Raw genomic sequence first — 21880 nt, forward strand, 5'->3', positions numbered from 1 at the left:
GGTTTGCCTCTTTTTGAAAGAAAAGGGTGTAAAGGCTGCAATAGACAAAAGAAAGTATTTAACATTTAGTCAGGAAATAAGTATGTACCTCTATTCATATAGAACTTAAACAAAATTACATAAACACATTGTATGAAATGTCCAAACTAAATAATTTAATTTTAAATTTAATAGCAACATTTATTGTTATAATCAACTAACAATTTAATGCATGTCTCATTAAAATACTGAAGACTTTGCTGATTGATGTCTGAATGACTTTCATATGTGTACATACATATGTATAAATATATACATATGTACATAAGAACAAACCTTCTATATGTATGTATGTACCGACATTAACGTATTGCCTAATACATAATAGACCGATGCCTCGTTAGCAGTCATTTGCATGACCTTGATCCTTAAATCCTTTACGCCTACGCCTACATAGGCATCCCATACACAATTTTATACCCTTTCTTTAAAAATGGCACAATTAAATGTAACCTTGAACTGGACACACGGCACCATTAATTGCACCCGCTTTCTATTTGTAATTTATTACTTAGGCTAATTTGAATAAGCAAAAGAAGCAGAGAGAATACAAGAAAAGAACTGTGAGAATAATAAGGATTCTGAACCTATACATGTAAACTAAGTCTAGAAAGTCTATGCTGGGAATTCCTTCTATGTACATATGTATGTATGAACATGCATATATATAATCACGTTGGGTTTAAGGATAGATATACAATTTGATTTTTAAATTATAATCTATTCTCATTTTCTTAGTCTTGTTTATGCTGTTTACTGTTACATAATTAAGAAGAAATACATATATCAAACATATAACCATAATTGGCGCTAACTTTTTATTAAAGACAATGAGGCAGAGTAGAAAAAGTAAATATTATAAATTTGTAAAAACATGTATCAAATGTATACATATTCAATAATCATTAAGGGACTTTGCATAAATATCTAATAAGCGTATTCATATTTTGAAAATTTGATTCATTCATTCATTCATTCATTCATAATTCATGATTTAGCATTTAAATAGCTAAGTCCGCCAACACTTTTCTATATTCCTGCAATATCGATATACTATAATCGATAGTTTAAATAAATATACAATAATCGTTTGGCCAGCCTGTTGCCATCTTTGAGCACCAATGCACTTCAGCTAAAACATCGATCATAATTTGTTAAAGAGTTGTTAAGCGAAAAGAAATAATAATAAAAATGAATGTGCGAATTATTCAAAACCGAAAAAACTTTATAACTTTAACAAACTTTCTGCGATCACGTAAGTTCCTCTGTTTAAAGCATATAGACTTACAGGTTTCGCAGACGAAGCAATTGATGACAGTGAATCTGAGTGATCAAAGTCCAAAAATATTTTTTGATTTAAATACAGACGTTCATATGTATATCAATATGATGATGTATTTACCAATTAGATAAGAAGCTGTAATCATGTTGAGTTTGCAATAATTGATGTGTATTATTTATTGCAGCTTTGTGTAATCTAATAATTCAATTCTCATTACAAATACATATACATATTTATTATATACATGATTTCTTTTTATATGTGTACATAGATGGATGCCGGCACTTGTCCGTCCAGGCTGCGGCTCAGCCAAAACGAAATGCTAACACACAAAATATAGTGCTTGTTGATGGCGTACGTACGCCTTTTCTGACTTCAGGTACATCATACTCGAATTTAATGCCACATGAACTGGCCAGGCATTCCTTGCTGTAAGTTGAAGACGTTATAGAAAATAGTAAATATATATATTGATGAATATATAATTTCTTCCAGTTCACTGTTGCAAAAGACAAAACTGGACAAGGAACTTGTTGATTATATTGTCTATGGCACCGTTATACAGGAGGTGAAAACTTCCAATATTGGCCGCGAGGCGGCGCTTTCAGCTGGCTTCAGCGACAAGACTCCTGCGCATACAGTTACAATGGCTTGCATAAGCTCGAATGCGGTAAACACCTGTAATATTCAATTTACCGAATGTACTCTTTATTACATACAAGTTTCATTTCAGGCAATTACAACTGGCATGGGTCTTATTGCTACAAACACATATGATGTGATAGTTGCTGGCGGCGTTGAGTTTATGTCCGATGTGCCAATTCGGCATTCGCGTAAAATGCGTTCGTTGATGTTGAAGGCGAACAAGGCTAAGACGCTGGGACAGCGCCTGGCTTTGCTGTCGACATTCAGACCCGGTTTCTTGGCGCCTGAAGTATGAAAAAGAAAAATGAAATCCTTTTTTTAAATACTTAAATCGGTTCTTTCTTAAATGCATTACAGCTACCAGCTGTTGCTGAATTTTCGTCTGGTGAGACTATGGGTCACTCCGCTGATCGTCTGGCCTCCGCATTTAATGTCACTCGCAAAGAGCAGGATGACTACGCTTTGAGGTCCCATGTTATGGCTAAGAAGGCTCAGGAAAGTGGATACTTTACAGATTTGGTGCCCTTCAAGGGTAAGTGCTATATAATGTTACTCAATCTAGTTAATCAATTATTTATGATTTTAGTGCGAGGCGTTGATCAAGTCGTCGACAAGGACAACGGCATTCGCGTGTCAAGTCCAGAAAGTTTGGCCAAACTTAAGCCGGCTTTTGTGAAGCCTTATGGCACAATTACTGCGGCCAATGCTTCCTTTTTGGCAAGTTTTCTTTTTCTCTGGCTTTAAATTTCCAAAGTTAACATTGTTCACTTTTAGTCCGATGGCGCCTCAGCTTGTCTCATAATGACAGAGGAGAAGGCGAAGCAATTGGGCTTAAAACCAAAGGCATATCTACGCGATTTCCTGTATGTGTCTCAAGATCCTGTTAATCAACTCTTATTGGGTCCTGCCTATGGCATACCAAAACTGCTCAAGAAAGCTGGACTCACACTTAAAGATATTGATAGCTGGGAAATTCACGAAGCTTTTGCTGGTCAGATCGTTGCCAATTTGAAAGCTTTGGATTCTGATTGGTTCTGTAAAACATATCTGGGTCTCAGCGAAAAGGTCGGAACTCCCGATTTGTCCAAGTGGAACAACTGGGGTGGATCCCTGTCGATCGGTCATCCATTTGCTGCCACAGGCGTTCGTCTATGCATGCATACGGCCAACCGCCTGGTCCGTGAGGATGGCAAGCTTGGTGTTGTTGCCGCGTGTGCCGCTGGTGGGCAAGGCGTGGCCATGCTTCTCGAGCGTTATCCTGGAGCAACGGCTGACTGAAAATATCAAATAGCTAGGTTTCTTTTTATAAACACCTAAATAAATAACTTTTAATAAACACACTTATTTGCTGTAAAAAATTTAATTTTTTAAATTTGCTATTCAAATCAAATTAGAATTTTTATGAATTATAATAGCTAATTGGATTTTTCGTTAGTTCTGTACACCCTGTAACATTGCGAATGAGCATTATTTTCATTATTCTGGGTGTCTTGCATACGAGTATATGTATGTATATACATACATATTCGTATATATATATCAATATGAACATACATATCATCAGTGTTGTTAGCCTGTTTCAGGCTATATATTTGTTCGTATATCTGTCTATCTCACAGCCTGTCTCTCCGTCTGCCTCTCTGGGTCACTGCATAAGAAAAGAGAGGCAGAAGATCATTTAAGTTGTCTATATGTATGCAGCAGGACTCCTTTGGTATTTATATTAGAGTAAAACGGTGCTGGACTGCTTGCAGTAGCAGAGAGTGTTCTCATTGGTCACTTCATGCTCAACTGCAACGACCCCTGTCGTCGGGCTCAACATTTGAGCGCGTCATAGTGGTTGAGTGAAAGTCGACCTATATAAAGGGCATCAGCTGCAGCATTTCTTCAGTCGCCAGGCCTGGTGGGGGTCAGTCGTGCAGTGCAGTAAAGTGAAGTGAAGTGAAGTGTGATCGTTTAGCAATGTTAGAGACATAGCAGAATTTCTTTAAAGGAAACACAGCATAAATAATTAGAGGCAGTACTTTCTTCACGATTATTTGTGTATGTGTGTGTGTTGCAGCAGGACTCATTTGGTATTTATATTAAAGTAAAACGATGCTGGACTGCTCGCATTAGAAGAGACTGTTCTCTTTGGTCACTTTATGCTCAACTGCAACGACCCCTAGCTGGCGTCGGGCTCAACATTTGAGAGCGTCGTAGTGATTGAGTGAAAGTCGACCTATGTATATAAAGGGCATCAGCTGCAGCATTTCTTCAGTCGCCCAGGCCTGCTGGGGGTCACTCGTGCAGTGCAGTAAAGTGAAGTGAAGTGAAGTAAAGTAAAGTGTGATCGTTTAGCTAGACATAAAAGAATTTCTTTAAAGGAAATAGAGGAAACAATTAGAAGAATTGCTTAGATGAAACACTTAGAAGAATTTCTTTGGGGAAATACTTAGAAGAATACATATACATATACAAATACATATACATATACAAATACATATACATATATATATATATACATATACATATACATATACATATACATATACATATACATAACATATTCATTATAATTCTACTTGGCTTGACCTACATTCCCTCTCTTACGATCTCAAAGACTCTGATTGGCTTCTAACAATACAAAGAGAGTAATCAAGTTAAAGATTAATTACGAATATAGCCCTTTATTCTGTCTCATAAAGCTGTTTTTGCCTTAGTTTACTTTGGAGAACGTCGTTTTCGTTGTAACTGATATGTAGCGGGGGTATAAGAGCACATGCCGCCATTCTGCCCTCAGCATTCAGAAAATTAAACGTAGCACACGCCTATATAAAACGAAAAGGACCATTTCAGCAATCAGACATACACATTTAAAGAGCTGCGGCAGTCATACCTGTTCTGTGCGAAGAATCTCTACATTTATATTGTACTTTTTCATATATTTAATTATTCGCTTTGTCAGACTTGCTGTTGGGCTCTGGTCGCCAATGCCGATTATAAGTACATCGATTTTCGGTTCCAATGTGGGAAAAAGTGAAAGACTTTCTTCAGTTATATCTTCAAAGGAGTTCACGTTCCAAGATAGTACGGATCTAAAATGTTAAACATTCTTAAATGGATATGTATTTCAGTTACATAACAGGCGACTGAATAAATCACTTCAATATACACACCTAGGGAATACAGTAATAGGGCCTATTAGTACCATATTGTTGTTAAGCCGAAATCCATATTGGCTATAACTTGTAATCATAAGTCCCATGTCCGTTTCGGTGTTGAAAATGGAAACTTTTGTTTTGCCATCATAATCATATGCTTTGCTAAATTGTGTTCCTATTGTTGATATCCCACGCTGATTTAATGATGGCTGAAATAAACTTCTCACAGCAGCAGCTTTTAGTGCCACACTACCCAGTGCTCGGAAATTCATTTTAAATTATTGGTTGCTGAAATCACTTGCAAAATATTGATGCGAATCTTTATTTGTAAACACGATGTCTGTTTTTATCGATAGACAGTTAGATAAATATCACATGTGAATATTGTACGATAGTTCGAAAGCAGTAGTAGTAGTTGTTGAAATTATTTGATATACTGACAACAAAAATACTCATAAAATACTCGTCATATTTCTATCGATGTAGAACTTCGTCACAGCACTCGATTAAATCATAGTATAATTAAAAAATTAAGACCTTTTACATACCAGTCCGTGTGAAATATAGAGAAAATTAAGTTGGTAACAGTTAAATATAAAAGTTGCTAACCGATTTACGTTCGAGCAAGTATCGTTGTTTTGTTGCTGATAAATAAGAACCGAATGAGAAAATGACAGCATGAGCTCTCTCTAACCAGTTGCACACAATAATAATATGTATGATCTGTTTGTATATACAAATGTTTGATTAATTGTCATATAAACGAAAATAGTTCAATGAATCAAAAAGAAATGTGTATACATATGTAAATAATAGAAATGCGCCAGTTCGGTAGTAAGTTGTTTAAAGTTATTGTTTTTTTTTTTTTATATATACATATATTTGATAATTGTGTTACTCTTTGATATTTGTACATACATATGTAGTTGGAGCATGTGTAAATATGTTTGTAAATACATACGAACATTGTAAATGTGTTGGATAGCCTATAAATATACATCTACGTATCTGCTTATGTATGTATATATATGATTGTGGCTATCATCACAACAATTATTGATAAGAAACGTCCAGAGTTAATAGTTGGAATAAGTTAGTTAGTACATATAAAAATATACATAAGTATATGTATGTATACATTCTATATATTCATGACTAATTGGCTTAAATTGGGAGCAAACCCGTAGCTAAATCGCATCACTAACCACTAGGAGCAAAAGGTCAAACAATAGAGGAAAACACGTAAGAAATCAGTTCATAGTGGACTTTACGTAGTGTAGTGTTACATTTTCGGGTGTAATTTTGTGATTTGAATTGTGTCTCATAGTATCAATGTATGCAGCTTTTTGTGTTACTGTCAACAAAGTGTAAATATTGATGCATAATAATACTTCCAGTGAAATATTTATAAAACTACTGTTTGTTTTCTAATATTTCATTTTACAAAACAAAAACAATTTAAAGAGTTGTCCAAATATGGACCAAATCCATGCAGATCTGAATTTTCTTTTTTCTATTATTGCCAACTTGATAAGTCTAAACTTATTTCATAAACGGTTTGTGTGATTTACTGGGAATTCCTACACATATATACATACATAGATATGTACACTTAAGATACCAAATAAAATACTAAATTTTTTGTTCCGCAAGCTCATGCTGACGACAGCTCTGGCCTAAACCGCAACTACAATATATGTATGTATGTGTATGATTCGAGTAGACCGCTAAAAAGTTCATACGTAGCTTTAAGAGGAAATCCATACATCAATTCAAACCTGCAGTAAACCTTTCCAAATACATACATATGAAAAACTTCTGGTTTGATAAAGGGAGGTCATTGCTTAAAACTTGATAAATTCTAAATAAGTATCAATCTTTTTTACTAAAATTCGCTTCTAGCGAAATATACGTTGCAATACTGTCAGTAGGCGTCGCTTATCACCGCAAGATAGTGGTCGAACGTTTATTGAAACATGGTTGATTATTGAATTTTAGTAGAGAACTATAGATGAGTAACATTTAAAATATGTAACTAAAAGTCAAATATCTATTGATTATATTATATATATGTATATATCTCCATTTTATTTTGTTAATACTTATGATTCATAAAAGTATTTCACTTGCTTTCTCATTTTAGCTATTCACTGAAGATTCCAAGAATTTATAGATGATATCTACCTCACAACAGAGAGAAAAATGATCGGTCCCAGTTCACAAATAAGCAAGATATTATTAACACTATTGTTTTTGTTAATAATATTCTATGTTTTTATGGACATTGAGCTATATCTGCGAATACACAACTATGCAATCGATCGGAATTATCACATCAATGACACATCGACGCCAATATCGTCGCTGGAATCCTCCAATTTGGCATCGGATTCAAGCAGTGCCCCAAAAATACCCACCGTTGTTGAGAAGGAACCGTCCTATGATCATAATACCTGGATATCATGCAATTTAAATCCACTGTGTCATGTAACAGTGAAAGCGATACTGTTAGATCACACCAATCATTATCTCTTCGCACCGCTGGCGACAATCTTTGACAATGTGGTCGGAATCTCGCAATCGACGTTCATCACACCAAATATGATATCATTCTTTCATGTAATCGTTGCATGCGTATCAGGAAAACTGGTGGCATCTGATAGCCTGGGATACAGACGGCTAGGTGTACTACTCTTTCAAATTCGCACATTTTTGGATGATTTAGATGGCCATGTGGCGCGCGTTAAGAAACATATACGTGGTGAACGCTCTGAGATCGGTACATCGGGCTATTATGTAGACGGACTTTGTGATGGTCTCGGATGCATTGCGCTGCTCTTAGGTATATTCTTTTTCTTGAAGAATAACCCACCTCGGCGAGGCTACTCTATAATTCCAATGAGCGATTCCAAAAATCCGGAACCAACGATTATTCCTAAGATGAAGGCAACGACGCGCAAAGTTGCGAAAAATGTTATTAGCTTTACGGGTCAACTCTTGTTAAGTTCCACGGCCTGGAATCGTTATATAGCTGTCTATCAAAATATGTTGGAGCGCGAGGATGTGAACAGCAGTCAGTACCAGTGCCAGAACTATATATTTAAGTCGACATTATTCTTTTGCGTTGCTTGGATGTGGCGCATCGTCAACGTGCACGCCCTGCTTCACTGTGTTTTGCTTAGTATATTTTGTGACAAACTATGGGATTTTCTGAGAGCGATACGTTACAGTGGATATATAATATTACTAGTTGCCATTTGCTTAACTGAAATGCACATTTTGGAGGCCCAGAACTATATATTTAATTCATCAGCGTGCAGTAACATCTCACTGTGATTTTACACCTATAATATATATACATATATTACTGAAATACAATAATATTTTTGTAGTGGAGATCAAAAATGCCTTTTTATACCCTGTAACCATAATTTTAAATTGTGTTTGTGTGCGAAATGCGAAATACATTGTGATTGTGCGACTTAGGGTAATTACTTTAGCATGTATCTGTCAAATATATATATTAATATACAATTAGTGATCGGACTTACAATCTTATTCTGGGTAAAGTATCTGTATGTTACTAAAATATTTAATTTCGTTGTATTCAAATACTTTGTGCTAAAACGGAGACGAACAAATAAACCTCTGGGACACGTACAAATAATATTTTCTACATCTTGAATCCTCTAACGTATAAGCGCGATATATTTAGATAGCTTTCAATTCACATCTGATTTATGCTCTACTTGCATCCCTTACAACTAGAATTTTGTTGCCGCCTGAACGGAAATCCATTTCGATTTTATGCCTTTCGCTTATCTTACAAAATATCAGAAATAAAATTATAGACAAAGGCTTTTTTATAACAATATGTAACTAAATGTTGGTCATTGTAAATATGTTGTTTACTTCACATAACAGTAAGCAAGTAAATCATTAATCGATTTTCGTTTTTAAGTATCGATTGAATACCGGCAGGCGTCATTGAGACGTGAAACGATATATCGTAGCGTCGATGTTTTATTGTGCATCACTAGTATACATACACAAAATTTTATCTTGAATTTTTTGCAAGGAGAAATGGTGTACTTTACGAAATCAAATTTTTTAAAAACGAAATTGTAAATATTCTTTATATTTATTACGCACTTATTAAAAAGTGGATGTGCATATTGACCTAGCGTGTGTTGTGTCGAGATTCGAGCGTGAAAAGAAAAGTGACTTCGATCTGGTTCTGACTGTGTGTGAATCTTGTGAGAGAGCGAGCGTTAAAAGGAAATATACAACAGAAATATTACGTGTGTGAGCTGTACTGAAAACATACATACATATATTGAAGGCATTACATCCTGTAGTGTTACTACTAACCCCTTATTAATAGTGTAAGAATTGTTGTATAACCCCATTTAGGAGGGCCTTATCGCAAACCAACTTTTGTGACTACACGCATACATACATACATGTGCATGTATGTACATGTGTATGTATTAGCAGAAATTATACATGTGCTGTACCATGTACTCATTCGTTGGCATATGTATGTAGATATGAAAAAACGTGTAAAGTCGATATCATATTTCTTTACATATTCGTAAATACATACATATGTATGCAAAACAAAACTGCTTTTAAATATTGATTATGAAAATATATAAAACTTTTAGTTTCAAATTAAATCAAGGTTACAGAAAATGCATCGGCAAGCCGATTTTTAAATATTCTTGCAATCATATAACAGATGTAAATTTCAATCGACACAATTTTATGGTAGCTTAATAAATATATTCCGTGGTGGGTGACAGATGCAGCTGTCATTTGTGACAATCGCCTAAGATCCCCGTCTAGCGACTTGCCCTATAACTGATCACACATGCATACATACATAAGTACATGTGTATAGAAATACATAAATATGTACATGTGCCGTCCTCATTTACCTGACATACTGCAAGGGTATTAAGAGTAATATTCATATATATTTTAGTACAGAAAATTAACTACGTTTTTTTTTTCTTATTATTTTTAGCTTACCATATATAATAATATAATAATATTGTCAACTTGAATGCTTTTAAATATTAAATATAATTCATATGTATATGTATTCCGGAAATCTTTGAAAAAGTGACCTAATAGTTTATATCAATTTAGAAGAAATTCTTGGTACAGTTTTGAAGTTTGGATATAAATAATAATAATTATTTTACTAAAAAATAAAATGATATTTTGTATTTTAAAATGCTAAAATTTTGTGTCCACTATTAATAATTATTTATAATAGAGCGGCAAATTTTAATATTTATTTTATTTTGAAAAAAGGTTTGAGTAAAAATATAACATCGAAAAACTTTGAAATTAATATTGTATTTTTGTACTAAACACAACTGATGCAGCTACTAAGTTTAGTTTGAGCTATTGCTAACTCCTGGTAGAAGAGCTCATCTTTATTATATCTCTAAATAGTAGGGTCTTATACAATGGACTTCATAAACTATCGAGTAATTTTATATAATTTTCTTTTTGAATAACTAAAGAACTTTTTATTACTTATCTAAAAGAGAGTCGATCTAATAAATAGCATATTAAATCTGATTATATACAAATGGGCATAGTTTAAATGTATTAAACGTCAATTGTTTATGATATCGTGACACCAGACTTTATTTATGAAATTCAGACAGTTTAGTTTCCCAGATGTGAATCAATGGGATTTTGAATGTTATTGAGCAGTGTGCTTAAAGGAAAGGTCTGTGAGCTGTCTGTTTGGAAGATATGAAATACGAGTATGTGTTTATGAATGTGCATTTGTATATTTATATGTATTTGTGGATACGTGTGTCTGTACGAGTATGTGTATAAATATTAGTGTATGTACGTGAGTAAATATGTATTTTGCTTTTTATTGAATGTTGAGATTAAGATTTTATATTCGAAAAATCGAAATGTCCACACAACTTCCAAGACAAGTTACAGAAAATACTTTTTTAAACGTTGAACTAATATATTTTCCAGAATAATTTTATTATATATGAAGACACATTTTACCGAATTCCCAATTATTCATTTGAATAGAGATAAGAAACCAGTTTTGTAATTTTTATGAAAATAAAAAACTAATGCAATATTAAATTTTGACACATAGAATAATAGAGGAACTTGAGAAATAAATTGAGTAGAATAGATATAAAATATCAAAATTTTAAATGTCATATACTTAGTTTTCTTTTTCTATGCAAAAAAAAAAAAAAAATTATATATTTAGGCACACACATAGAAAATCTTACTTATATGAGCTTAGAAGACAGAATAATTACTTAAATCTTAAACAATTTTAAAGAAGTCAAGAAAATTGAGGACACTATTTTTATAGTATATTTAATTTTTTTTTTTTTTTTATATATATAGTACACACACTGAATAGGCAAATACAAAAACAATGTGTGAACAATATATTTGTCTGAGTGAGTGAATTTATTATTTTTTTTCGAGGAAAGTTTGTTAAGAATGAGATTACATGTATATGAAGTATATATCAGAGTTGATTGAATGATGGCGTAGATAACAATTAAATAATATATATATTAAAGAATCATATAAATTATATGCAAAATCTTATCAATCTTTTAGACTTTTGAGAAAAACGCAAAATGGATTTCGTACAAGTATCCGAGGAGGAGGGTGATGAGCCTATCGAGCTGCCTGCTGAAGAGGATGGGACATTGTTAATTTCCACGCTACAGGCCCAGTTTCCTGGTTCGTGCGGCCTCAAATACAGGAATATGGACTCGAAGGCTGTGCGTGGCGTTCGTTCAAATGAGGGCAGACTTTTTCCACCAAATGTAGACTCGGGTTGGGGGGAATACGTCTACTTTTGTGTGTTTCCAAAAGGTATTGAAATTAACAGAAGCTCTGCCGAACAGCTCGACAGTCCTTATCGCCCCATATTGCCTCCCATAGAGAACAAACGTAAGAGTGATGATAACTTGGAAAACTCAACGGCAAAAACAAAACGAATTGAAACCCGTTTACGATGCACTGATTTGATTGTTTTGGGACTGGCCTGGAAAACGACCGAAGACAGTTTACGGGAGTACTTTGAGAGCTATGGCGAAGTGCTGATGGCGCAAATAAAAAAAGATGTCAAGTCGGGACAGTCAAAGGGATTCGGATTTGTACGTTTCGGTTCATATGAAGCGCAAATGCGGGTTCTAGCAAATAGGCATCTGATCGATGGAAGATGGTGTGAAGTCAAAGTTCCCAATTCCAAGGTAATGTCAATACATTTCACATTAAGCAGAAAACCTTATTAATATATTATCTAATTTAATTTCCAGGGCATGGGCCATCAAGTGCCGTGTAAAGTATTTGTTGGTCGTTGCACAGAGGATATCAACTCAGATGATCTCCGCGAATACTTTTCAAAGTTTGGCGAGGTCACCGACGTTTTTATTCCCCGACCATTTCGGGCGTTTAGTTTTGTCACGTTTCTTGATCCCGATGTAGCACAATCTCTGTGTGGTGAAGATCATATAATTAAAGGTAAACAATACTTTATTGATATGTTAAGCATTGTTTATTAATCGTTGAATTCTCTTTTAGGGGTATCGGTTCACGTTTCCAATGCTGCCCCCAAGGCCGAGCAAAACCGGACCCATCAAGGCCAAAACTACAACTATAATTCTGGAAATAACTTTGGAATGCATTCGTATCATCCACAAGGGAATCACATGAACTCTGGCCGTAGCGGACATCATAGAGGTAATAATCAACACAATCTACACGGAGGTGATAACACTGCAATCGGCAATAGTCACAGCAACATTGGCAGTGGTGGCTACGGAATGGGTAGCAATAATAATTATGGTGGAAATTTGGGCGGGGGTTACACGAATAGTAGTAATCATAATAGTGGTGGCAATATGAACCGCCAAGATGCAGGTATTCCCTATAATAGGCAGAATAATTTTCATGGCATGAACCAGCCACACAATGGCAACGTAGGCAATAGCGGTTGGATGAACAGGGGACATTTGGACATGCCTAACCTTCAAGCGTTAGGCATAAATTCGCAAGGATCCAGCTCTTCAAATCAAGGGCAAAACATGAACAACCCTTTAGGCGTCGGACTTAATTTAAACTCATTGCCGATGAACCCTGCTTTGGTTGCTGCTGCGTTGAATCAGTGGAGCCTTCTTGGCAATCAGCTGCAAAATCAAAACCAGGATCAGCAGGCAAGCCTTCTATACAATATGATTGTTTCAAACAAAAAACTCTTTCAGTTACTTCTCAGGGAGGCAACTTTTTATCGTGGATGGCTCAAAACAACGGAGGGCATTCTAACTCTAACATGAACTCTGGTAGCCGCAAAGGACCAAACAATCCAAACAATTCCGGATCTGGCAGTATGATCAAAGGTGATAATTCAGCTTCTAATGATCAGCAGGTAAGCGCATACCTGGTGGATCAATGTCAAGCAATACTTAATCAACAATATATATATATTTTTCAGAATGGTAACTCCTGGTCAAATCAAAGCAGTGGCTCTCAAAACTCTGTGGACAAATCAAATTTTCTCTAAATAAATAACTAACTGTAAAGCTCTTTACCATTATGGTACGATTAATATCGAATTAAATCAGTTTTAATTCAAAAACTAAATTTTAATATTTGTCTTAATGTTTATAACTTTATCGGGGGTATGGCAAATGCGTTATTTATGAGGAAGCAAAATGAAGTGGAACACAAAGTAAGCAAACTGTAAAGAAAGTAATTTGGAGCAGCTACGCACAAAAATCTTGATCGTATACCGATTAATTGTCGAGTTTCATCGGCAGGCGATAATTGCTTTTAGTGGTCAGAAATGTGAACGCATTCTGATGCGGTTTTCGCATCGTTCCTCCTCACCTCAATGGATGTGCAGACATTGCTTTAAAAGGTCTAATTACTTAGTTTTACTTGCATAAACTTACTAAATATGAAATAATGTATGTATATGCAAAAATTTTATATAAATTTTAAGAGCATATGCAAGCTTATAAAAATATTATATGTTTGTAAATAATTACTTCTCTCAATTCAATGGAAATAATTTAATAATAATATATATAATAATAATAATTTTATTATCAAATATGAATTGAAAATATTCATCACAAACGGCTAAAAGTAATCGAAAAAGTTGTGCGTACACTTTTCTGTTTCATTCCGTTGTTCCGAATAGATTATAGAGATTTGACTTTAACGGACAAGCAGATGATTTTCAGTGTTCAGGGAAAATTTCTAAGAAATGGTTGGATATTAGTGAACATGTAGAAGCAAGTTACATATACATATACGGTGTGCGGTGAAATTTCGAACAGTCGAGGATCAGTAGATCAGAAATGGATAAAACGATACAAAGCAAGTTTATTCCACAGCAATTACTATATTTTATTGCTGGTCGTCGGTGCTGCCAACAATTTTCTTGCACATTCCGGACGTGTGATAACTCTGTACTTATAAATGCAGCGCGTGAGCTGGGTCTGCGATCACAGTTGGTTTTAAGGCATGGACAGGAATGTGTGAAGGTTTATAGGCAAACATGCAATCATTACTTGGAAGAGCCAAAATCGTTGACTTTGACGCCATCGAGTGTAATGAGTATGTTTACATTATTTGCACGTATAGGCGTCGGGGAAAAGGATGAAGATTGCGTGTCCAACCGCTGGACTGTTCAAGCACCATCGATTTATATATCGTTTCCAGGTCTGAGGCAATCAGCTGCAAGGAACAAATCCAGCACGCGCTTTACAAATGCTTTAAATAACTCGCGCTCCACCGAGATCCTTGATTTAATTAATACTCATCGCGTGACCGTGTTCGATGGCAATCTTTCCTTGGATAAATCCACATTATTTCCGTTAATAATTTTAAAGGATATCGAATCGCAGAATAAGAACGATCATATAATTTGTATCGAAGAAGAGGAAATTGTAGCGATGTATAACTGTGAACGTTTCGCCGAATGCTTGGGCGAAAATATTGGAGAAACTGTGGGAATCCAGCTGCCACAGCACAATACCAATTGCTCTGGAGCGCAAGTTGTCTACACGACTGCCCAATACTTTCTACGCACTTTGTTTAACAAGAGCTCCAAAAATAGATTTAATAAAATTTCATATTTTATTGTAAATGATGTGCATCTGCACGCTCCATATACTGACATTTTGCTTTATGAGTTAAAGCAAGCATTATTAATGGAACGAGATCTGAGAATCATATTGCTATCGCAGGCAGGCGACGCTAAGCAATTTGTGAATTATTTTGGTGAAGGCTCACATTTTTTTATAAAGACCTCAAATTTGATTAAGCTCAACATTTCATATTTGGAAGACATCCAGCAGAGCCTTTCCACAGAGACTATTGATAAAGGTCCGGAGATTTACAAAAATCAACGACAAATGTTTAGAAATAAAAATCAGAGGAATATTCAATTGGATAAATGTCTGCAGGCATACGAGGAAATTGGCACAGATGTGGCCATACGTCCATTGCTCTACGCAATCAACTACGAAATGGTGCCAGTGGACTATCAGCACTCAGTTACTGGGAAAACAGCGCTCTATATATCTGCCCAACTGGGCAGAGTGCATCATCTGCGATTGCTGCTGTTCATGGGTGCCAATCCAAATATCGTGAACGAATGCCATGAGAGCGCTATAACTATTGCAGCTGCTAATGGAAATGACGAGTGCCTCGATATTCTTAATAATTTCTGTCTCCATGGGTTCGTTACGAAGAACGCAATGCCACAATTTGTAGATTACGATATGATAGTGGATTTAATATATCTCATATATGGCAAACGCCGCTATTCGCCTGGTAAGATATTATATTTTTGAATATATGTATTTTTTTAAAATAAGTTAGAAATTAAAATTATGTTGATTGTTTTCATAGTCTTCCGGATACAATCTCACCAAGCTTAATCCAATTCTTAAACTATCGATAGTATTTATTCCAATTAGAGTTTAAATAACTCTATGTACTTTTTATTTTATTTAATCAAATTTCATAGAGGAATTATATATTAAATATTAGTCACATTCTATTCTATTCATTGGCGATAGCTTATAAGATATCAGATATATGGCAACTTACTAAAATGCACCATTACTTAAAAAATCAACTCGTACACCCATATTTATACTCTTAAAGCTCCACCAATTAGATTTGTTAAAAGCACGAGTGGTTCACTTTGAGAACTTGTACTATTGGTGGTCCATCTCTATGTGTGTATCGATATATTCGGCATTGCTATTAGAATATTGTTTTTTGACCAAAACGACATTTTAAAGTGGTATTGTTTAATAAAAATGAATACGAATTTGGAAGGCAATAAAGGAAAAGTGATTCCCGCATCCAAGCGGCCAGATGGCACTTGGCGCAAGGCACGACGAGTGAAAGACGGATACGTACCCCAAGAAGAAGTGCCGCTGTACGAAAGCAAGGGCAAACAATTTATTGCCCAGAGACAAACGGGCGTCCCGCCAGGCATGTGCCCAATTTTAGCCGCGGAGATGAAAAAGGTGCGCGAAAAGAAGGAGAAGGCTATCGAGAAAAAAGTGGAGAAGCAACAATTAACTAAAGTTGCTGCCAAACAAACGACAAACGCTAAGCCGCCCAACTCTACGAATAATGAATCTCCAAAGGATCCGGAAATATCTAAATTAACGAAAACTTTAGATAAGAAACTTACGCTTGCCGAAGACCCTGAGGTGGATTTAGCGAAACAAATCAAAAAATTGAAAAAGAAAATCAGAGAAATTGAGCAAATAGAGAGTAAAATTCAATCAGGCGATTCCAACAAACTTGACAAAGATCAAATGGAAAAGGTTAAAAAGAAGCCGCAAATCTTAAATCAACTAAAAGCACTTGAGGAGAGTTCTATTGCCATACAACATACATAGTTCGCATTGTCTGTCTCGTGTCTGTTAAATAGTTTTAATAATTGTAATTTAACAGTAATCTACTATATGCAGCATACATCTGTTTTAAAAATGTGTGTGTATCCGTTTGAACTGTTCAATTTTTTGATACGATTAGCGACAAGAAGAAAAGTGTTTTATTATTTTAAATTATTTTATAAATAAAAGTGAAACGATGCAGGCGAATTTTCTGTGTGTATTACTTATTTTCATCTATATTATCATTTATATATTTTTGTTTTACAGGAAACATATTGATCATTTTGCCGAGTTATTATCATTTAGCTAAGCTCAACTATATGCTGTTGAGTAATTTTTTAACAGGAAATTTGCAAGAGTTTGCCATATTCTTGCTGCACAAGGACATGGACAAAGAGTATTTGCATTCATTGACAAAATCCCAAACAAAGACATGCAAAATTGTCTTGGCTACAGATATAGTCGAATCAATGCCGATTCCAATAGAATTTCAATATCTAATAGATACAGCATGTCAGATAAAGTCCATATATGATGGGATCAGCAATAGCACTGAGGAGCGGTATGAATGGGCAGCAAAAGATAGTCTTTTGAGAAGACAATTGTTACTTGATAATGGCATCGATAAAGGTTGGTTACACAAGCAGATTACCAAGATTCTGTTATATCATGATTATTATATAATTTCAGCTTTCAGTGAAAAACATTGTTTTCGCTTAATGTCAAGGGAAATTTTCGAAAAGTTAAATGAATTCAGCCAGCCGCCGATGCAGACAATGCAATTGGACAAAATCTGCTTGACTGTCAAGTTATTGTGTCCCAGTGTATGTATTAGTGAATATCTAGCATACACTATCACGCCGCCTCCCCCCTTAAGCATCCACCAGACTGTGGCCTTCCTGAAGAAGATTGAAGTATTGGATGAATCGGAGGCTGCGACCCTGCTTGGCATTCGTTTGATAGACTTACCCGTGTCTTGTCAACTGGGTAGAACTTTAGTCTTTGGCATTTTACTACAATGTTTGGATCCGATATTAACCATTGTCAGCTCGTTGTGCACAGCAGATCCATTGAGTCTGCCCTTCAACGAAGACATTGACTCAAAGTGGAGTCAATTTACAATTTATATACAGAATTGTATCAAAGAAGAACGTGCTCGTTTGGCAGAGGGTCATTTATCAGATCACATAATCTTTGTACATCTTTTCCAAGAATGGCAAGCACACTTCCAAAATGAAAATTTGTCCCTGTGCCTAACTGACGAATATGAACTCGTGCGTAACGGCCTTATGGAGCAGGTGAACCTGAAGCGCATCAAAATTATTAACTCCTTGCGAGCTGCCCATTTGATACACAGCGATGGCCAATTATGCTTTCAGAGCATTAACATGCAATCGAAGAATTGGCCTGTGGTTAAAGCTGCTTTGACGGCCGGCATGTATCCTGATATTTGTGCTGTGGATCAGAAGCATAACACTTTGCGTTCCTGTCAGTCATCAAAAGTGTATTTGCATCCGAATTCGATTTTGCGCAAATTCTTAGAACCGTTTCAAACTACTGCGCATTGGCTCGTCTGCACGAAGCAAAAAAATATTATCAGATATGCAACTGCTGTGAGTCCATTGGCTGTGGCTATGTTTTCGGGTAGGTATTCCAAATGATCTACATGTTTAATCTAATATTCTACTATCTTTTCAGGCTCTGAAAACCAGAGTTATGAGCATATCTCAGAGGTTTCATCGTCAGATAAAGGCGACGTTAACTTTTTCATAGACGAATGGATCTGGTTGATCGTATCAAAATTCGATTTTGATCTTCTAATTAAAATACGTCAAGAGTTCTTTAAAGTCTATCAATATTTTCTAAGATATTGCTGCGTATTGGACAAGTGGCGAAATGAATCTAGAGATCCGCTGAAGGGTTCACTCCTCGAAACGTTAACTAAAATATTGGAAATTGAAGACGAAGCTGCTGGGTTTCTGCACTGTTCCAGCTTTGGACTTCGTCCTACTTTTAATTTACCCTATCACTATTTGCTGACGATCAATTCACACTTCACCTGGCAGCAAAAAACCTGTAATATTAATGCTATGCATCGTATGGAGAAGCATTACTTTTTGTTCTATACAGAGAACAATGCGGGAAGTTTTTATAGTGAAAGCAATGTGCCCTATGCTGAAAGTGTCCTCGGCAAGTTTGTAAGGCCAATTGAAACAACTACTAGATACATATTTGTTATATTGTATTCGAAAAACCCGGATGTTGTATTGAGCATTTGTCGAGTTCAGATACAAAATGATAAATTTGTTTTAAAGGAGTATTTTAGAAATAAAATTGCATCAAGAGAAATTCAGTAAGTATAAGAAAATTTGAATCACATTTGTATCACCCTGAAACCCATATGTTGTTCATTGTATGCGTTGATAAACAGCAGGCTCTGCCGACTAGAGAATTTTTACGGTACTAATTCAAACAGAGTTTGCATTTAATCATATTTATTTTTTTATAGGCAAGCTTGTGCATCCTTAAATCTAGCCGCTCCCACTCTTGGTGGCTTCCATGCACTGACTATTTTAGATAAGAGAGTTGGGAATTTAATTATGGATTTATTTGCATTTCGACACCATTGGATACACACACATAACAATTAACATTAATTATACAATCAGTAGTACTGTTGGCGTTCAGCTAGTTGAAAGCGTTTTAAGTATTGATTCAAAACAAGAATCAAACAGAAAATCACTATGGATAAATTATGTTACTTAAGCATAGTTACGGATAGTACAACTACAATAACTATGTATTACTATTATTATGATAAGATTGAAATTGAAATTATTACATATGTAATCTCATTTAGAAACTTAATTGTGTATAAGTTGCAGACATGAATGTATAGGAAAATGCATTATCATTTCATTTGTAATCAGTTGAATTTTTTTTTCAATACAATACAAAATCATATTCTTTTTATAATACATTTGGTTTATATATACATGTATGTATATATATATATATATTCGAGATTGGAAGTACATGTAAATGGTAATGTAGATTTACAAACTATATAAATTGATATAATTAATGGCACCCACAGGACTTAACGATCATGTTTCTATATTTTTTCAAGTTCACATTCTCATCGTTCAGGTGATAGAGTACAGGTAATGCCCCCAATCGTGTCGGGGCACAGCAGGGCTTCGGTACTCGCTTCGGCTCGATCAGATGGACCAGAGTTTGAACGATCGCATGATTCGTAGCGTTCATATGTGCATTAAGTGGAAAATTGCATTCACCGCTGCAGTAAAAGGCACCGTAGCCATCTGGCGCAATGATCCAATCGTGCCAGCCCAGATCCTTGAAGTCAATATAAAGTGTTTGCATCTGACAGCTACGTGTATTCTCAACGATATTTTCCGCAAAAGGATTGACCGGCTCCGATTTGCTCTTCTTTCGCTGATGCAATGTGCTGCGTTTGGTACGCCTTTGCGCATTGTGCGAAGCTGTGGCCTTGATCAGTTCGGGACCCCGGAAAAATCCAATCATAAACGGTTGATTCTCATCGTCCAGCTTGATCTTGCGATGTATCAAGCCAATGTCATCCAATTTAATTTCACGATCTGGCTTATTCAGAGCGTGTGCTCCGATATAGATGCCATGATTCTCATTCGGATTGATGCGCCAATCATGCAGTGCTTCTGTGACATTCAGCTCCAGCCAGCCAACATAATCGCCCGTTGTGTTGACCGAGGAAAGCGGCTCTAATGTATTCTGTGACGATCCACTAGAACGGATCATATAGACGGTAACTGTAAATTGTTTATTAGTCGTCATCCATTTGCCTTCGTTTGAATTCTGATAGATGCGCAGTTCGGACATCATTAGGTAATTATCATTTGGTATATTGCTAACATCGAACCAAAGACGACGCCCATGCTCGTGCCGCATCTCTTCAACATTGTGATTGTGTTTGTTTAAGAATGTCATTATAATATCACTTTCATCAATTGCACGCTTATCGAGATCAGTTATAAAATTCTGCTCATTTTCATTTAGATCTCGCTTGGAGCGACTGTGCTCATTGCTACTTTGTATTGTGAGTCCTTCTTCAGCGGTAATGCGATTATAAACATCAAGTAAAAACTTTGGAGCCGATTTTCTTAGGGACAGCCCGTGGTTGCGATGATGCATGGGACGATCGGCTATTCCCAGGAACTCCAATATTTCATAGGATACATCCAGCTTGTCATCGTCGGTTAGTACACGTTGCATTACCGTTTGATCTTTACCATTATCGACATATATTCCAGATTGTGTCGATTCGACTTGAGGCGCAATAAAAATTATGAATATTACTGCGAAAAGCGTTGGTAAAACGCCAGTCAATGGTGTCATCATGTTTTTCACAGTAAGTCGTTTGTTTTAAGTTGCCAGCAATGTAGACTGTTTCTACGATTGTTCTATTGTGATCTTTTCTATTAGTATACTTTTAAATGTGTACATTAAAAATACATACACACTAGTATTAGATTCGTTGTATGTATCTTAATCCCATGGATGCATTTTTTTAGTTAGGTATTTGCAAACAAGTTGGCAGGACTGCCACTACGATCATCAGTGTGTTGCAATTGCGGAACTAGTTAACTAGCTCGTTTTATCAAAGGTTCGTAAGCCGTGACTATTCTTACAAGTATCACAGTTTCAAATAAAATAAAATATGAACTGAATTAAATAAATCTGCTTAACAAAACAACTGTCAACTATATAATTAATATTAATAAAAAATATAGTAGTTTGCCGTAAAACAACAGTTAAATTAAGAG

General features: G+C 35.4%; 7 protein-coding genes across 14 annotated transcripts; 5 read left to right on the forward strand and 2 right to left on the reverse strand.

Moving 5' to 3' along the window:
* Positions 1-1111: 1111 nt before the first annotated feature.
* Positions 1112-3329, forward strand: Mtpbeta (mitochondrial trifunctional protein beta subunit). Its single transcript, XM_030390421.2, has 7 exons — positions 1112-1294; positions 1593-1752; positions 1817-1991; positions 2055-2255; positions 2324-2498; positions 2553-2683; positions 2741-3329. Exons 1-7 carry the CDS (start codon positions 1231-1233, stop codon positions 3242-3244), a joined length of 1410 nt encoding a protein of 469 aa, XP_030246281.1. The 5' UTR covers positions 1112-1230; the 3' UTR covers positions 3245-3329.
* A 1290-nt stretch (positions 3330-4619) lies between these two features.
* On the reverse strand, positions 4620-5471 carry LOC115565567 (NADH dehydrogenase [ubiquinone] 1 alpha subcomplex assembly factor 3). Its single transcript, XM_030390774.2, has 3 exons — positions 5125-5471; positions 4845-5043; positions 4620-4776 (listed from the first exon to the last, which is right to left on the reverse strand). The coding sequence occupies exons 1-3, from the start codon at positions 5379-5381 to the stop codon at positions 4636-4638; spliced, it is 597 nt and encodes a 198-aa protein (XP_030246634.2). The 5' UTR covers positions 5382-5471; the 3' UTR covers positions 4620-4635.
* A 69-nt stretch (positions 5472-5540) lies between these two features.
* Positions 5541-8646, forward strand: Cpes (Ceramide phosphoethanolamine synthase). 4 transcript variants are annotated; one of them, XM_089262315.1, is made up of 2 exons: positions 5541-5686; positions 7253-8646. In XM_089262315.1, exon 2 carries the CDS (start codon positions 7312-7314, stop codon positions 8443-8445), a length of 1134 nt encoding a protein of 377 aa, XP_089118441.1. In that variant the 5' UTR covers positions 5541-5686; positions 7253-7311; the 3' UTR covers positions 8446-8646. The 4 variants fall into 4 exon arrangements, with proteins under 4 accessions (XP_089118441.1, XP_089118438.1, XP_089118440.1 ...); XM_089262312.1 differs by having other exon boundaries at positions 5566-5825; XM_089262314.1 differs by lacking the exon at positions 5541-5686 and adding an exon at positions 5921-5943.
* A 436-nt stretch (positions 8647-9082) lies between these two features.
* TBPH (TAR DNA-binding protein-43 homolog) lies at positions 9083-13770 on the forward strand. 5 transcript variants are annotated; one of them, XM_089262310.1, is made up of 7 exons: positions 9129-9494; positions 11740-12000; positions 12070-12380; positions 12447-12651; positions 12712-13343; positions 13403-13555; positions 13622-13770. In XM_089262310.1, the coding sequence occupies exons 2-7, from the start codon at positions 11760-11762 to the stop codon at positions 13688-13690; spliced, it is 1611 nt and encodes a 536-aa protein (XP_089118436.1). In that variant the 5' UTR covers positions 9129-9494; positions 11740-11759; the 3' UTR covers positions 13691-13770. The 5 variants fall into 5 exon arrangements, with proteins under 5 accessions (XP_089118434.1, XP_089118433.1, XP_089118437.1 ...); XM_089262308.1 differs by having other exon boundaries at positions 9083-9233; positions 11740-12380; XM_089262307.1 differs by having other exon boundaries at positions 9126-9494; positions 11740-12380.
* Positions 13771-14410: 640 nt separating this feature from the next.
* On the forward strand, positions 14411-19895 carry bgcn (benign gonial cell neoplasm). The gene is made up of 5 exons (XM_030387513.2): positions 14411-15972; positions 17325-17687; positions 17748-18701; positions 18756-19410; positions 19567-19895. Exons 1-5 carry the CDS (start codon positions 14493-14495, stop codon positions 19706-19708), a joined length of 3594 nt encoding a protein of 1197 aa, XP_030243373.2. The 5' UTR covers positions 14411-14492; the 3' UTR covers positions 19709-19895.
* On the forward strand, positions 16355-17264 carry Pym (partner of Y14 and mago). The gene has a single exon (XM_018103188.3). It carries the CDS (start codon positions 16467-16469, stop codon positions 17058-17060), a length of 594 nt encoding a protein of 197 aa, XP_017958677.1. The 5' UTR covers positions 16355-16466; the 3' UTR covers positions 17061-17264.
* Positions 19651-21760, reverse strand: gbb (TGF-beta family member glass bottom boat). The gene is made up of 2 exons (XM_089260989.1): positions 21574-21760; positions 19651-21517 (listed from the first exon to the last, which is right to left on the reverse strand). The coding sequence occupies exon 2, from the start codon at positions 21453-21455 to the stop codon at positions 20139-20141; it is 1317 nt and encodes a 438-aa protein (XP_089117115.1). The 5' UTR covers positions 21456-21517; positions 21574-21760; the 3' UTR covers positions 19651-20138.
* Between the last annotated feature and the right edge of the window lie 120 nt (positions 21761-21880).

The sequence above is a fragment of the Drosophila navojoa genome, chromosome 5 (genome assembly GCF_054131105.1).
Source record: "Drosophila navojoa isolate 15081-1374.11 chromosome 5, UAZ_NAV_1.0, whole genome shotgun sequence".
NCBI classification, from domain to species: Eukaryota; Metazoa; Arthropoda; class Insecta; order Diptera; family Drosophilidae; genus Drosophila; species Drosophila navojoa.